The following is a 14,966-nucleotide window of genomic DNA, read 5'->3' on the forward strand; positions in this document are numbered from 1 at the left end:
TCACGTTGACTATGACCAACATTTAAGTATTATGAACAAATTAAATTAAGGTTCTACTCGAGCATTGGCTTCGCGTTGGCTATGACCAACGTTCAAGTGTTGTGAACATATTAAAGTACATTCTATTTGAATTTTGACTTCGCGTTGGCTATGGCCAAAATTCAAATATTATGAGTGTACATAATTAATATATTGTCTCAATGTTCTTTGTGAACTTTGGTTTCACTATGGCTTTGACCAACACTCATGTATTATAAAAATACGTAATTTATAAAGTAAAGCACATAAATAAGAAAGTTCGGTCATCCACAAGTTAAGCATTCCAAAAGTATGTGTCATTTGCAAGTTTACGTTATTTGCAAATTCGGCCTTTCGATAGTTAATCCATACCAAAAACTTTCGCTATTCGTAAGTTAGGCTATTCGAAGGTTTTAGTCGCAAGTTTCGAATGTTAAGGAGAAAGTTGGGTCATTCGAAAGTTTATGCGAAAATCAAGTAAAATAAGGCATTCAAAAATAAGTTCATGTGAAACTAAATAAACAAGTCCGTGTGAAAATAAAGCATTGTTTCATTGAGGGTTGGGAATTTAATTTAGGTCACATAAATTATGAGCGAGATATAACTCATGTCATACCAATTTAGGATACACACGAAAATAATGCATATTGATGGGTTGTTAATTAATTGGGCCAAAACGTGACTAATTAAACAGACCACACAAAATATATAAGTGCATGCCAAATAATCATATAAAACTAATTTTTATACGTATATATTTGACACGATATTGAAAGAGTGTAATTTCGTACATGCATTGTACTAAAGTCATACAAACATAATTCGTATAGAAGTATTATGAAAAAAATAAAATCATGTGAAGTAGTTTGATTTATAAGCTCATAAAATTAGTGAGAAAAAAGCATGCTACATACATAAGTTTCATGCATTCAAAGTTAATTATATAAAAATAAATACCCATACCAACCGTAATTAATTTTGTGAAAAAATAAGCGTTATAAATCACCCATGAGGCCATGAGTTTGTGAATAAAATTAATTTACATAACTAATCCTCATAATAATAAACACCATATAAAAACATTCAGTGAGCCATACAAAACTTAATGACCAAACAGAAATTTCTAATGGGCTATGCATCAATGATTTGGTCCATCGAAAAAATCATAATGTATACAAACTCAGTTTATGCCAAAATAAATTTACGGCCATGAATTGATAATCTGTATGGTTATAATATAATATGTACGATACATGCAAAAAGCTCATGTATGACATAAAGACTTTTCGGCTTTCGCGTATAGTTAATTTAATTATATATTGCAGGTCATGGGAATGATAAGCCACATACAAGTTTTGCAACAATATTCAATCACTAAAATAATTTAACACACAAAGTTTGTGTGAACCATAATGATATACAGGGGAATTAATTAAAATGTAATTAAGTTTCAAGCAAACATATTCTGATCCATCGTTAATTGACAAAAGTGATCAATGAAAAGCAATCAACCAAAAGTGCTTTGGTAAAGCCTTTCTACTAATTTATTTTAAAGAATTTCCCTTGCCTTGGGAAGAAAATTAAGTTCATTTCCCATGTTAACCGCACCCTTTAGAAATTTCATGAATTTGGTTTCAATGTATAAAATAGACTGTCGTGGGATTTCAAAAACCGCTTTCTTTAAAATTGATTTGTAGAAAAACTGATTCATCAATTTACGAAATCAAACATACGATTATTTTTATGGATACGATTTCAAGTAAATATCAAATCAATTATTCATGATTGAATTGATATAATCAACATTGATCTGGTACCACATGTTGAATATATCATTAGACATAGGTCAAAAATATGTAACCATAATCATGTTTATTCAATCCATAAGGCAAGCTGTAGTGGGACAATAAAATGGGCGAAAAGGGGCGACGAAATGGAGGAACACCGCCCCCATCAGCAATATTGGAGCGAAAGGGGAGGGGGCGGGGTATTATTGTCGCCGGATTAAAGAAAAAAATAATAATATAATATTCTTTATGACCGTTGGATAACGGTTAGATTAAAAAAAAATTAAATTAAAAACTTAATATAAATATCAAACCAACTAAACCATTTTCACCATATCATACACAAACTCAGACATAAAAATATCAACCATTTTCATCATTTCATACTTCGTCAAACAAAATGGGTTCCCCTGATTCAACGAATTCTGCCGAGATTTGGGATCAAGTAATCCAGGAGAGTCAACGAATTCATCAGATTCATCAACAAGTGGCGGGAGAGCATTTAGAGGTCACGAACGCGGTTCGGGCCATCACCAATAACATAGTGTCCGGCTCTACTAGCTATTCGCCACCACGTAGACGGTCATATATCCTTCGGGATCGTAAGCAAGCGAACGATCGTTTGATGAAGGACTACTTCAACGACACACATACATATAACCACGCTATGTTTCGACGTCGTTTTCGGATGTCTAAGCGTTTATTTTTGCGTATCGTTCGAGACATGGAGCGGGAGTATGAGTATTTTCAACAGAAACCCAACGAAAGAGGATATTTAAGATTCTCCACCATCAAAAAGTGTACTTCGGCTCTACGCATCCTCGCATATGGCAACATGACCGACATCAACGACGGGTATTTAAAGATGGCTGAGAAAACGACGAGAGATGCGTTAGAGAATTTTTGCATCGGTAAAATTTAAATTATTTGTATTAATTATTGTTTTTAATATAAATATTTTTTAATAATTTATTTGTATAGGAATAATACAATTATACTCTCGCCGTTATCTGAGGATACCAAATTCAAACGACCTGACTCGCATATACAATGTACACGAAAGAAAACATTCTTTTCCAGACATGATTGGGAATATAGATTGCATGCACTGGAAGTGGCCCAACTGTCCAACCGCATGGCGAGATCAATACACTCATGGTGACCATGGAGTGCCAATGGTTAGTCTTCAAGCCATTTATTCACACGACCTCTAGATTTGGTCAGCCTACTTCGGCTCCGTCGGGTCCAACAACGACATAAACGTTCTCAACGCATCACCCGTATCAGCCATAGCATACCGGTCTTACCGTTTTATGCTAATGATACCTTCTATCGTCATGGATACTATTTGGGAGATGGGATATATTTAGAGTACTCGATCATCGTCAAAACGTTTCAAGACCCGATCGAAGAAAAAAGAAAATATTTTAAGAAGAAGCAAGAGTCCGCGAGAAATGATATCGAGAGGTGTTTCGAGGTTCTAAAAAAGCGTTGGCATTATGTGAAAAACCCATGTCGTGTATGGTCGTTGGCAAAAATGAGCGATGCCATGTATACGTGTATCATATTGCATAATATGATTTTAGAAGATGAGGGAAAAGCAATATGTTAACACTATATACCAGGAAGCGTTCCAGAACAGTTCCATGCACCAACCCAAGACCAACGAACATATAGCATTCACCAGCTCACATCAAGTGATATACATAACCAACTGAAGGCGGATTTGGTTCAACACATGTGGGATAATCTTCCCGTTGAGGTCGAAGACGAGGTTGAAGACGAGGAAAATGACGATGACGAGGATGAAGACGAATAGATTAGTTTTTTTATTTGTATTTTTATATGTATTTTGTTGTGGTGTGTTTTTTTATTATAATTTATTTTTATTATTGGTGTGTTTTTTTTTTTAGTTTTATGTATTTTTTTGTATTTCTTTCTAATTTTAATGCATTTTTATTTAATTATTTAAATAAATTAGTTTTTATTTGATTAGTTTAATTATAAAAAGAAAATAATAAAAAAGATACCGTGGGCCAGTTTGTAGCCATTACATCATTACACCTCAAAAACAAATTACAACCCCTTACTGACTGGGCGCCACGGGTCGTAATTCGCCCCCATTTGTAGCCCCTCCACTACGCATAGCCTAACATAGTTAAATATCAACTTTGTTACTACATTGACTTGACCCACTTTTAACACAATCAATTCATGTATCCGTCACTGCGTAGTTTAGAGTCTTCCAACATCAACTTTATTTTGTCAACAACTTCAGCGACAAAGTCTTCCTGATCCCTGCATAATAGTTTGACAATAATGATCAAAATTCCTAACTGAGAAACGAATTTTAAAGTTGGAAATTACTTTAGAATAAATATAAAGAAAACCACCTAAAGTGAGAGTCTTCAATCCCACATAGTTGAGTTGCTTCCACAAGAGCACATTTGGATTTATCACAATCTGGGTCTATATGTTTGTGACAAGATATGGTGTTGCCAAAACCCCACCTAGGTTCTTCACCTCAGAGTAGCTTATGTTGTACAAATCTGCAAGCAGAGACATGCCAAATGAAGACACTGATGAAAATGAGGGTAAAAAAACAAAGCAAAACAAAACAAAAGAAAGTGTGTGAAATAACTTACAACCCCCAATCGCGCAGTTTATCATAAGCGTCACTGGTGATTCTATCTACAAACAGTGATTGACGCAGGATATGAGAATATGATAATTAGCAAATTTTAAATAAGTAGTGGTAGACACAATAAACCAAATGATCAATTAATTGACTCTTTTCAGTTGTCTTCATATAATGAAATAGGGGAGATTTTAAAAATATGTGCTCGGCGTATAAATTTGTGGGAATAATAGAAGTAGGACCAAGTGTTTTTTCCACTTTCAAATCTCAGTTGCACTAGTTAATTAGCAGCTATAGTTGAAGTTGTGCTCATTATACTGTATAAACTTTTAATGCTTAAATAATAGAAGTTCCAAGTAGCTGAACTTGCTCCAACTTCATGGCTGAATCAGCAACTATTGCGATGCGAGTGTGTCTTGCCAAATTCCGTACCTTTATGAACCGTAGATGCCGTCCCCATAGAATGTTGTTGAATTTCCATCTCCATATTCAGAACTCCTTGAAACTGAAAGAGACTCTAAAATCCGAACCTACTACACATTCGGGTAAGGTGAAGATGACCGAGACCGATTGGCTGTAACGCTACTTTGATACTACAACTTGGTTGATGTCGTGCTTTGTACGTCATCTTCAACCTAGTCCAGGTACATCAACTCTACCGGTGATCGAGCCATACCATCTCTTCTTTCTGATTTTTCAGTTTTGGGGAAGTTTAAGTTAGAGATGGTGAAGGAATTGTGTCTTTCTTCTAGTTCTTCAAAACAAATTACAAAGAAGGTTACAAAGAAAATTAAGTAGTAATAAATGGTGGATATAGGTTGAAGAATGTGAAGATATTATGTGGTTGATATTTAATTACCATATTTGAAAGAGAAGAAAATAAAGTCTATGTAATAATGGTTATTCGTAAATGTTAACTAGTCACGTGAAAAGTCATTACAAAGTTTGTATAAAATTGGAATTTCATCATTTCGACCAAATCAGTCAAAAACCCGAGACCAGCCCGAACACCGAAAACACCTAAATTAATAACCGAGATCTGATTAAGATACTAGTATACGGTTCAGTTTCGTTCTTTTTTCGGGTCGGTTATCGGTTAATTTCAGTCCGACCCGATATTTGCACACCCCTATTAGGTATGGTTTAGGGGGGAGCACATGGCATCTGTAACTTTGATGTTTAAGATGCTTTTCGAACGTGTTACCTAAATTAGTAAGACAATCCTCTATGATGAGGAGGGTAATGGGGCATCCAAACCCCATCCAAAGATACTCTTCTATGGTGAGGGGGCATCGATGACACTTTAATCTTTTGTATTTTTATAAACAAAAAAACCAACAAATATATAAAATACAAGAATAATAAAAAAACTTAATTAGATTTAAAATAAATAAATAAATAAAAAATCAACTATTTTTAGTTGTCATTGTCGTCGTTATGTTGTTTGTTTCTTCAAAGTTGTTCAACCAAATCCGATCGAAGACTGAAAATTGTTTCCTTTCTTCGTGTTCTTAATAAATTAGCAAGTTTCTCATCTTCGTTTAGTGTTGAGATCGGCTCCAACGCATCGTTGTACTCGTCTTGACAAATTGCTCTACCTGAGTCCTCAAATATCATATTTTGCAAGATAATACAAGTGTACATTATGTTTCTTAACTTATCCATTTGGTGAAAACAAGAAGGATGTCTAGCAATAGACCAGTGTTTCTTTAATACCCCGAATGCCCTTTCGATGTCCTTTCTGACCGACTCGTGTTTTTTCTTGAAATATTTTCGTTTATCGTCAGTCGGGCTCATAAAGCTACGAACCAACGTGGGACAATCCGGATGAATGCCGTCGAATAGATAATATTGTATTCGTAGTTGACATCATTGGTGGAAAATGACGTGTCGGGTCTAACTCCGTTTATGATTCAAAAATAGGGGACGCATTTATCACAGCTACATCTTGCACCGAGCATCCCGAAAAACGCATGTCATATCCAAATATCAAATGATGCACCAACCTCAAGAATAATTGTTGGGTCATCATGATCACCCCGATGATATTGACATTGCTAAGCAACTAGGCAGGCTTCCCAATTCTAGTGTGTGCAATCAATGCTACCAAGTATCCCGGGAAAATCTTGTCTTTGTTGATGCACCTCGTATATATTTTGTATGTCCGTTTGAGTCGGCCTCCTCAAATATTTTTTATGATATAGCTGAGGAATAACTACTATTAATAATTTTAATGTCAGTTTATAAAATTTACACTTAAAATAAGAAGATTTAGAAATAAATAATTAAAATGATAATAATACTCACATTCGTAAAACGTGTGAAGGGCTTCACGAGCCACTGTCTCCGACATCTGTAAATACTCTAACATGGTGTCGCTTGTGGTCCTGTACGCTAGTTGACGAATTGCCTCCGTGCATTTTTGCATAGGAGAAAAACCTGGTTTACCTCTCGCGTCCTCCCGTTGTTGAAAAAACGCATAATCTCGTTCTAAATCACCAACTATTCGTAAAAATAGTTGTCGGCTCATCCGAAAATGGCACCAAAATCATTCCGAATCAAAAGTCGCATCTGGTGAAAAATAATCTATAATCAACCGGTCATGAGCACCTACCGATCCCATTGAAGATGAGGTCGTCTTATTCGTGGTTGTGAGCTTTCGCAATGCTCGACTAATATTTGGGCAACCTCTCTAATAGCACTAAATATCACATCATCTTCTGAATCCGAGTCTGAAATTACGTCGGGATCGGGGTATTAACCGGGTGTCGAAGATGATTCGGAAGACATATTTTTGGAGAAAGGTTTAAAAGTTTAAAAAGGTGTAGGGTATGTTTATAAGTTTGTAGAGATTGAGTGAATGAGTGAATGGTATAAATATATATATATATATATATATATATATATATATATATATAATATTTTTGGTTTTTTTATTCAAACGGTCAAATAGCCGTTGGGGTGGGCCCACCCAGTTTTCCTTCATTAGCTCCCATCAATCTGAAAACACTCCATCACCGCGCCCCACCACCAAGGGCGCCCCCCCTGGTGGTGTTTCGCGCCCATCGACGCCTACCATGCCCACCATCGGCGCCCCAAGCGTAGAGTTTAATGGCTTGTAATTGTTAATTCACTCGAGCTAAAAATCAATTGATTGAAGTGCGTAATATCGATCGATTTTTGAAATTAGATATATGAATGGATGATTGTGAGTGTATTGTAGTCACTAGAGAGAATTCAGATTAATGAAGTTAGGATGAACTTGTTAATTTCAAAAACAACCCTCACTCATCTGGCACTTTAGGGTTTAAAAAAGTTTACTTTTTTGAAATCTTGAAGACTAGGTGGAGTCCGCCTCCGCACTTGATTGTATCATGCCAATTTGCTCAAACAATCTTGAGTATTATTGAAAATTAGTGAAAGGCATTAGCAATCTTTGCTTTCTCAACTTTTGAAATTTTGAAATTGCATAAATATTGCTCACTATCAAAATGGAAGTGATGTAAGATTAGTTCATAATTTGAATTTTTTATTATAATATCTTTTATTAGTTTAAATTTATCTGGTTTCTAATTTTATCTTTTCTTTATTTAATATAAATAGGGCTATTATGTTTACTGTTTATTTAGTTTTTGATTAAGTTTTAATATAAAGAACATTGTTCTAGGAACATTTGGTTCTGTTTATCGTATTTTGATTAATCATGAGCCTCTCGAGCCATTGATTGCTTCCAAAACTGCATCAATGGATACTTTCTTGCTCGTAGACTCGCCGACAGAGACAACGAAAGGAGGGGCTCCTATTCATGTGCTCGCGGAGAAGATCGACAGAGGCAACAAAAGGAGGGGCTCCTATTCAGCAAGTTATTTAATCGCTCACGCTAAATTATAATTTGCTAGAACAATAATCCAAACTAACATCAATTGCGAAAACAATAATCCAAACGCAACCACTCATTTTTTTATCCAAAAGATTCAAAATATCCTAAATACTAAACTGAAGAAACACAGATCTACTCCCCAAGTATGGGTCCTAGATCCAATGAGTCAACAGGGTAGGATACGGATAACTGCCAAACGATATGAACCCAATTGCCTAAAGTCCAGTGACGAACAACTGCAAAACAGACACCGTGAGCTCGTTATGGGAAGAACAAGAGGGGGGGTCTTCCCGTAACCACCCTCCAGCGTGAGAATAAGTACTGTTCTGTAGGAGATAAGCACTTAAGTAAATTGAGAGAGTACTGTGGGAGTGAATGCATACCTCATGGTGGTTGAGAGAGTATTTATAGCGGAAGGGTGTAGGAAGGTGATTGGGCCAGCTGTCCTTTAAGAAGATGCCTAAATAATCGTCTGGACACGTGTCCGTATGTGATAGGTTCATCTTATACGTTGCGTGTGCATGTATAACAACCTGGACACGTGTCACTTTATCATTGGTTAACGGGAGAATATTGGCCATGTGCACGGTTATAACGACCTTGCCAGATGTCACTTGTTGATTGGCCGAAAGATCACGTATTGCTCAAGAAAGTATCTTGGCAAGTCTTCTAGAAGATAATTGGTTATTGACAGCTGTCCCGGGGCATTTACCTCGTGGTTATTTGCGTGGAAGGATATTCCTTCTTGCGGATGACCTTTGAGGGTGCTGTGATGCTTCCGCATGCGCTATGAAAGTGTTTCTTCCTCAACTGATTATGCGGGTGGTTTATGTGTCCCACGGGTGCCTTATGAGGGACTTCTGATTGACCCGCGGGTAGTCCTTAAGGGTATTTGGGTCTTTTTGGTACCCTACCTCTATAAATCCCCCCAGTCCAGTGTTTCTTCCTAGTGAAGTATTTTATGCGGGTGAAATTCAGGACTTAATGTGGATTTGGGGGTTTTTGACCTTACGAGTTGGTGAGAAATATCTTTTGTTGTTGTGGATAATCATGAAAAAGGACAAGTTGACCACTCGCAGGCGCGTGTGCAGGTGACAGAACGTTTATGACGGCTGTAACTGTACCTGACTGTGCATTTTTTTCAATTTTTCGAATTTCCCGCATGACGTGGCGATCATTTACTGGATTGTTTTTTCTCTCTCTACTGTTTGTATCCCATCGCATTAATTGCAGTGGGTATAAATAGATGGAGTTAACTTCTTTTAGAAGTTTTATCGTCTTTGCTTTCTGAATATTAACTTCCTTTCTTTCTTTGAACCTTTTGATTTTTCCTTTGATTTACTTCAATACTGTAACGAGTTTTCTTGTAATGGCATCTGTACAATTCGAAGTTGACGAAATAGAGGTCTGCTGGGACCAAGGGGAATACCATAAGCTTATTATGACTTATGGTATTCCACCAGAGTGGGAACCGGAATTCCCTTCTACTGGTTCTATAGCCAGCTTTCCACCTCTAGGAAAAATGGCCTTATATGCCGACTATTTTGTTCACGGGAATTTCCGTCTTCCCATCACGAAGTTTTTTCAACGGGTGATCAAGGCATTTGGGATTCACTTATCTCAACTCCATCCTCGTGCCGTTATGCGGGTACGTCACTTCGAGTTCATGTGTATGGCGCATGACATGGTACCTCGGTTAGAACGATTTGTTGTCTTCTATAAGATGGCTAACCGGAATGGGTGGTTTACTTTTCATAGCTTGCCTGATAGGACTATCGGTAACGTTATTGAAGAAATTTTCAAGGACTGGAAGAGGAAGTTCTTTTGGATATCCGAGAATGTGATACCGGAGGCCATGGTTCGTCGATCTCCGAACGACGCTCTTATTGACATCACGCTGGCTGCTTATGAGAAGCGTGATTGGTTTCGTAAACTTACTACTCCGCCTACACCGATGCGAGCACTTCCAGAAGAAGCTCTCGTGTGGGCGGGCATGAGTCTCTTGTGGCCTGCTCCCGATATGGAGCATGTTTTCATTGAGCCGAACGGCCGTAAGTTTTATTGATTTTCTTTGGGTGGTCTTCCAAAGTTTCTGTTATTTTAATTTTTGCGTTTATTTTTCAGATTTTGGATCTTTGCTTAACGCCTTGTATACAAGGGGTGTGTTGGGAAAACTATCCGCGATGTTAAGCAAGTGTCTGTGTCATGGAAAGGAATGCCAAATATTTCCTCTTTCCTGTGAATGTGCGGGCCGAGCCAGTTGTCTCGGATACTATCTTTGAAACAGGTGCGTACATCTTAAACCCACCTCCTCTTAATGTGCTGACCTCCGACGGGACGATCGTCATTCTTAGCGATGACTCTGCCATCCTCGATGAGGAAAGCTCAGATGATGCTTCTGAGGTTTCATCTGTCTATCCTTTACTAGCAGAGCTTTACCGGAATAGGCCTTTCCAAGCATCGCAGGCGAGTGATGCGGGTACTAGTGCTTCGGATGCTGGGAAAGAACCGAAAATGATGAAACGTCGGACCCATCGTCCGCGGAAACCACTACCGCCCAGCCTTTTAGAACGACTGGGGGCAGTGACCGGTACGTTCGTATATGTTAGTTTTTTGTTGTATAAGACAATGGGATCTCACTTTGATTGTGCTATGCAGATCTGTCCATTGTTAAGGGTACATTTAGTAGGCTATCAACGCCGAAACCAAATGTTGAAAAGCAACCGTCGCCTCTCCGGAAAAATAGGGCAGAGAAACCTGTTACCCCTCCTGTTGTAACGGCTGTGGAGGGGTATAGCGTTCAACCGACGACTGTTGGGCCGTTGGATTACCTTTTTGAAGGCGGGGACGGCACTGGTTCTCAACAAGATAACCCTGAAATCACTACAGAAGGCTTCAGGGCTGATGAACCCCTTACGCAACCTGCCCAGCCATTTTACTCTACTTCTTCGCCCTTTGTGTCGGGCGGGGGAGGTGAGTTTTTCTTTGGACCATCTGTCCATGATATTAGGGGAGGTTCATCATGGGGTGGCCCTCAACAATCTTCTTCTACTCCTGTTCGTCTCGGGACTTCTAGCTCCCAGTACTTCGAGAACGTTCAGTTGGGAGGAGACTATGATTTGTTTGTCCCGTCTTGGGACATTGTCAATGGGTCGCGGGTTTCCGACCCAAAAATTTGTATGAGTTTTGTCGAACATTACATGCCACCTGCTGAGATAACACATCAGAAGACTCGCTCCCGCCAAGAGCTTCATACTAATTTAGCTGTTTCCTTGACGAATAGCTTGGCTTGTAGTCAAGAAATCTTGTGGGAGTGGCGGACAATGGGTGGGAAGCTCGGTGCGGCTTCCGAGGCCGTGAAGGTTTCGGAAAGAGAAGCTGAGGAGCAGCGAAAGGCAGCAGTCGCGGCAAAATGGAAGCAGGTCGATGTTGAGGCTGCACTCAAGCTAAAGAAAGACCGAAGTGATGCTGCTGCCAAGAGTTGGAAAGAGGCCTGTGAAAGGTCTAATGCCACTCTTGAAGCTTCTCGAGCTGAAACTCAAAGAAAGAAGGACGAATTGGCGCGGGCACAGGACGAGGTGTCTCGTCAGGACGCCCGGATTCAAGAGCTCGAGGAAGCGTTGAGATTGCAAGGGGAGCAGTCCGAGCTTAAGGATAAGACTATTGTTGAAATGCAATCTGCATACGACTCCCTTTTGCAGTCTCACACTGAAACAAACAACCAAGCCTCCGCCGAGTTACAGGGGCTCCGTGATAGGGCGGAACGTGCCGAACGGGAGAGGCAGTACTTCCTCAACCGTGGCCTTGACTCGGTAAGATTTTCTTCGTATGCTGCTTTGTCTATGCATTTGGGTTTCGTGCTAACATGTTCTTTACGCTTTTTTTTATCAGGTCATTCGTCATATCAAGAGGAGCACGGAGCTTACCGATTGCTTCGTGAACCTGACTGCTGCTTCGGAAGGCATTGGCCGGGTGAAAGGTTTTGACGAAGGATTGGCGTTTGCCCAATCCGGAAAACCTATTGAGAGTCACCCGCTCTATGGCCTCGACGTGAAGCAGGAGTTGGATATGCGGGTTCAAGAGTACGATGACCTTGTCTTCCCGCTACAAAATATGCTTCCGGAATTTGCTTCATCTGAAGATGGTGTGAATCAATTTCGGGTATATATTGATGACGAATCTGATGATGATGAGTCTGATGATGACAAGGCGGAAGATGTGGCTCATACTACTCCGGAAGATACAACGCCTCCTAACCCATAGGATAGGTGTAGGTGTTCAAAATTTTGGCTTGTAATTTCTTTTCATGTTTTTTGTGATCACTATTTTGAATGAAAAGAAACTTTATGTTGATAATATCTTTTGTGAAATATCTTGTCTTTTTGAATTTTTGTACTTGTGCAATTTGGATTGAGCTGATGACGTGGCAGAAAGAGGGTATAGGCGACGGTTGACGAGACGTGTAAATCGTCCACTTGACAGCCTGTATACACTTTTTCGAATCTCTCGCCTGACGTGTCAGCCATCCTGTGGCCCGGATTTTTCTCTTTCATCTGTTAGTCAGACGGTCGCATTAACTGCGATGGGTATAAATAGGTCTTGAAATCTTCAATCCATTGTTATCACTTACATATTTTTTCTCTTACTCATACCAAAGAACTTCTTCTCTCGTATATCCGTCTCATATCATTACCATAAAATGGCTGCCCAAAAGAAAAATCCTCCCGCTATTACTGAAGTCGGGTGTGAAATTAAAGAGAAAGACTTCGAGGACGTTAAAAACGTGTACGGCTTTCCTCCTGAATGGGAGGCTGAACGTCCGTCAAACGGAGCCATTGCAACGGCGCCTCCAGCGAGGAAGATGGCTGTTTACTTGGACCATTTCACCACCGGGAACTTCCGGTTGCCTGTAACCAAGTTCGTGCGATCGGTCTTGACGGCGTATGGGATTCATTTATCCCAAGTTCACCCTTTTGGGATGCTCAGGATTCGCCACTTAGAGTTCTGCTGCCAAGCACATAACTATGATCCTTCCGTCGGCATGTTTGCCGTTTTCTACAAAATGACTTTCCAGGAAGGTTGGTATAGTTTTTTGCGACCACCGGGAAAGGTGTCATTGGCTTTGAATGGCTTCGCAGCATTTATGGGTGGAAATCCAAATTTTTCTGGATTCGGGAAGATGTTATCCCGTTCACTATGACGCGGCAAAAAGCCAAAGATGAGCTGCCGAAAATTCTTGCTTCCGAGTATAAAGGGAATGCTTGGTACCTAACTTTGACCAAGACTCTGACACCCATGCGCCCTATTCATGAAGGGGCGATGGTTCATGCCAAGATGAGCCGTTTGTGGCCATTTCCGGCTTTTGAACCATATTACGAGAATCCGGATGGAAGTAAGTTTGCATTAATATCCTTCCGGTTGTTCAACTTACATTGTTTGACGCGTTCTCTTTTTCAGGCGAGGGTTCATTCTTTCCACTCTTATGGACAAGGTTGGTGGCATGATGGTACGCCGCCCAATTACTCAACATGACGTACCATTTTTGGACCGCACGGAAAGGAATTTCCTTTTTTCCACTACCCTTACTCCGGAACCGATTGTCTCCGAAGCCATGTATGCCCAAGGTGAGGAGTTTGTCAGAAAATGCAAAGGTATTTTTCAAACTCGCCCTGTAACCGTCGTCACCTCCAGCGGAGTGATAGTTCTTCTGTCATCCAGCGAAGAGTCATCACTCTGTGAAGGGGATATGCTGATAGGTGCTACTAACCTTTCATCTTCCACTGTAGGTTTGACCCGTAGGCACGACCTAGAGACCACCGCCGATCCGCCAACAGGTGAGGAAGGTGGTCCTCAATCCGTCGAGGGTGACCCTCAAGTTTTGGATACGGGTACTTCTAAGGCTGCTGGCAAGCGGAACACGCAGCCTTCCGATGCTACGCCTAAGAAAAAGAAGAAGAATGAGGAAAAGACCCAAGTTCTTGACTTGGGTGCTCGCCTTCGAGAGTTGTCTTCCCGAGATGCTTCCAAAGATCATGTTTTAAACCATTATGGCTATATTTTGACCTTGTCACTTACTGATTGCTAAGAAAGCTTTGCCTTGGAAATTTCAGGTTTCAAGGATTCAATTATTGTACCACTTCCGACTCCGCCAACCTCTCCATTCAACACTGTTCAAGAGCCGATCAACCTATCAGACACTTCTCCGATCAGGGAAAAAGAGGTTGGTGAGTTTGAGCAGCCTCCCACATCTCCACCCCTGATGAACACAATCTCCAAGATCAGGGTGGGGTTAATGTGTCTAAACACAGAGGGCAAACTTCCTCTTCTCAAACGGGTGAAGATACTGCTCCGTATCATCCCCGATGGACGTTATGGTGAAACTCGGTACTGAATGATGCGGATGTTTGCCAGAAATATCTCGACGAAAGTCTTCCTCCTGCAGAGAAGGAACGACAACGTCTCCGCGTCCACAAAGATCTGTTCGACTCCAACACTTATCATGTGGCGAACGCTGTGTCTACCAATCAAGAACTTCTCCGGGATTGTTTAGCTATGAATGATGAGTTGGAGGAAACCGAGCGAAACTTGCTTGATGCCAAGAAAGAGGCTCTCAAGGCATTAACTGATGCTCGAGACAGTTATC

General features: G+C 40.0%; 1 protein-coding gene across 1 annotated transcript; it reads left to right on the forward strand.

Annotated features, from left to right (window-relative positions):
* Positions 1–2,529: 2,529 nt before the first annotated feature.
* Positions 2,530–3,624, forward strand: LOC143529631 (uncharacterized). Its single transcript, XM_077025383.1, has 3 exons — positions 2,530–2,716; positions 2,787–2,983; positions 3,526–3,624. The coding sequence occupies exons 1-3, from the start codon at positions 2,530–2,532 to the stop codon at positions 3,622–3,624; spliced, it is 483 nt and encodes a 160-aa protein (XP_076881498.1).
* Positions 3,625–14,966: the final 11,342 nt, after the last annotated feature.

Source organism: Bidens hawaiensis, unplaced genomic scaffold (genome assembly GCF_021521415.1).
Source record: "Bidens hawaiensis isolate Kalapana, Puna unplaced genomic scaffold, B.hawaiensis_p1.1 tig00008633_1, whole genome shotgun sequence".
Classification (NCBI taxonomy): Eukaryota; Viridiplantae; Streptophyta; class Magnoliopsida; order Asterales; family Asteraceae; genus Bidens; species Bidens hawaiensis.

Excerpts from the sequence above, each read along its gene's own strand:
- LOC143529631 (XM_077025383.1), top strand. The coding sequence starts at position 2,530 with ATGGAGCGGGAGTATGAGTATTTTCAACAGAAACCCAACGAAAGAGGA. Across the intron at positions 2,717-2,786 it reads GTTAGAGAATTTTTGCATCG|GAATAATACAATTATACTCT; the intron begins GTAAAATTTAAA and ends TTATTTGTATAG. Across the intron at positions 2,984-3,525 it reads GTGACCATGGAGTGCCAATG|GCGGATTTGGTTCAACACAT; the intron begins GTTAGTCTTCAA and ends AACCAACTGAAG.